Genomic DNA, 393 nt, shown 5'->3' with positions numbered 1-393 from the left:
TCGCCGCCCCGGCCGCCGCCTCCGCGCATCAGGAAAGTTGGGACCCGCCGCGGCTCCGCGCCCGCCCTTGCGCCTCACCACTTGCAGCATCTGGGGGCTGCTCCTCCGAGTTGATGTGCTGGGGCTTCGCCTGCTTCCGTCGCGACATGGTGCACCAGCATCGGGAGCAAAATAGTAGCAATTATTTTCCTCTTCACAACAAATTCCTAGAGTTGGGAAATTACCCCCATTGGGCGGAATGCGCATGTCAGAGTAATTATGATTATCAATAATGCATTGCGATTTATCATGGGTCCCTGACAGCTGATTGGCCTGAGTCCAAGGGCTCACAGATTATTCAAATAAGGCCCATTGATCAGGGCGCAGCGGGGCACGCTGGGCGATGTAGTCCCG

The 393-nt window shown here is 57.0% G+C and overlaps 1 protein-coding gene across 1 annotated transcript in view; it reads right to left on the bottom strand.

Annotated features, from left to right (window-relative positions):
• Positions 1-148, bottom strand: part of SALL4 (spalt like transcription factor 4) — a 12,773-nt gene extending 12,625 nt beyond the window's left edge. Inside the window, exon 1 of the mRNA XM_009645446.2 lies at positions 79-148. Coding sequence (XP_009643741.1) covers positions 79-148 — 70 coding nt within the window. The remainder of the gene's footprint in view (positions 1-78) is intronic.
• Between the last annotated feature and the right edge of the window lie 245 nt (positions 149-393).

This window comes from Egretta garzetta, unplaced genomic scaffold (genome assembly GCF_000687185.1).
Source record: "Egretta garzetta isolate BGI_Z169 unplaced genomic scaffold, ASM68718v1 scaffold188, whole genome shotgun sequence".
Lineage (NCBI taxonomy): Eukaryota > Metazoa > Chordata > Aves > Pelecaniformes > Ardeidae > Egretta > Egretta garzetta.
This window is presented reverse-complemented; position numbering and strand designations above follow the sequence as displayed.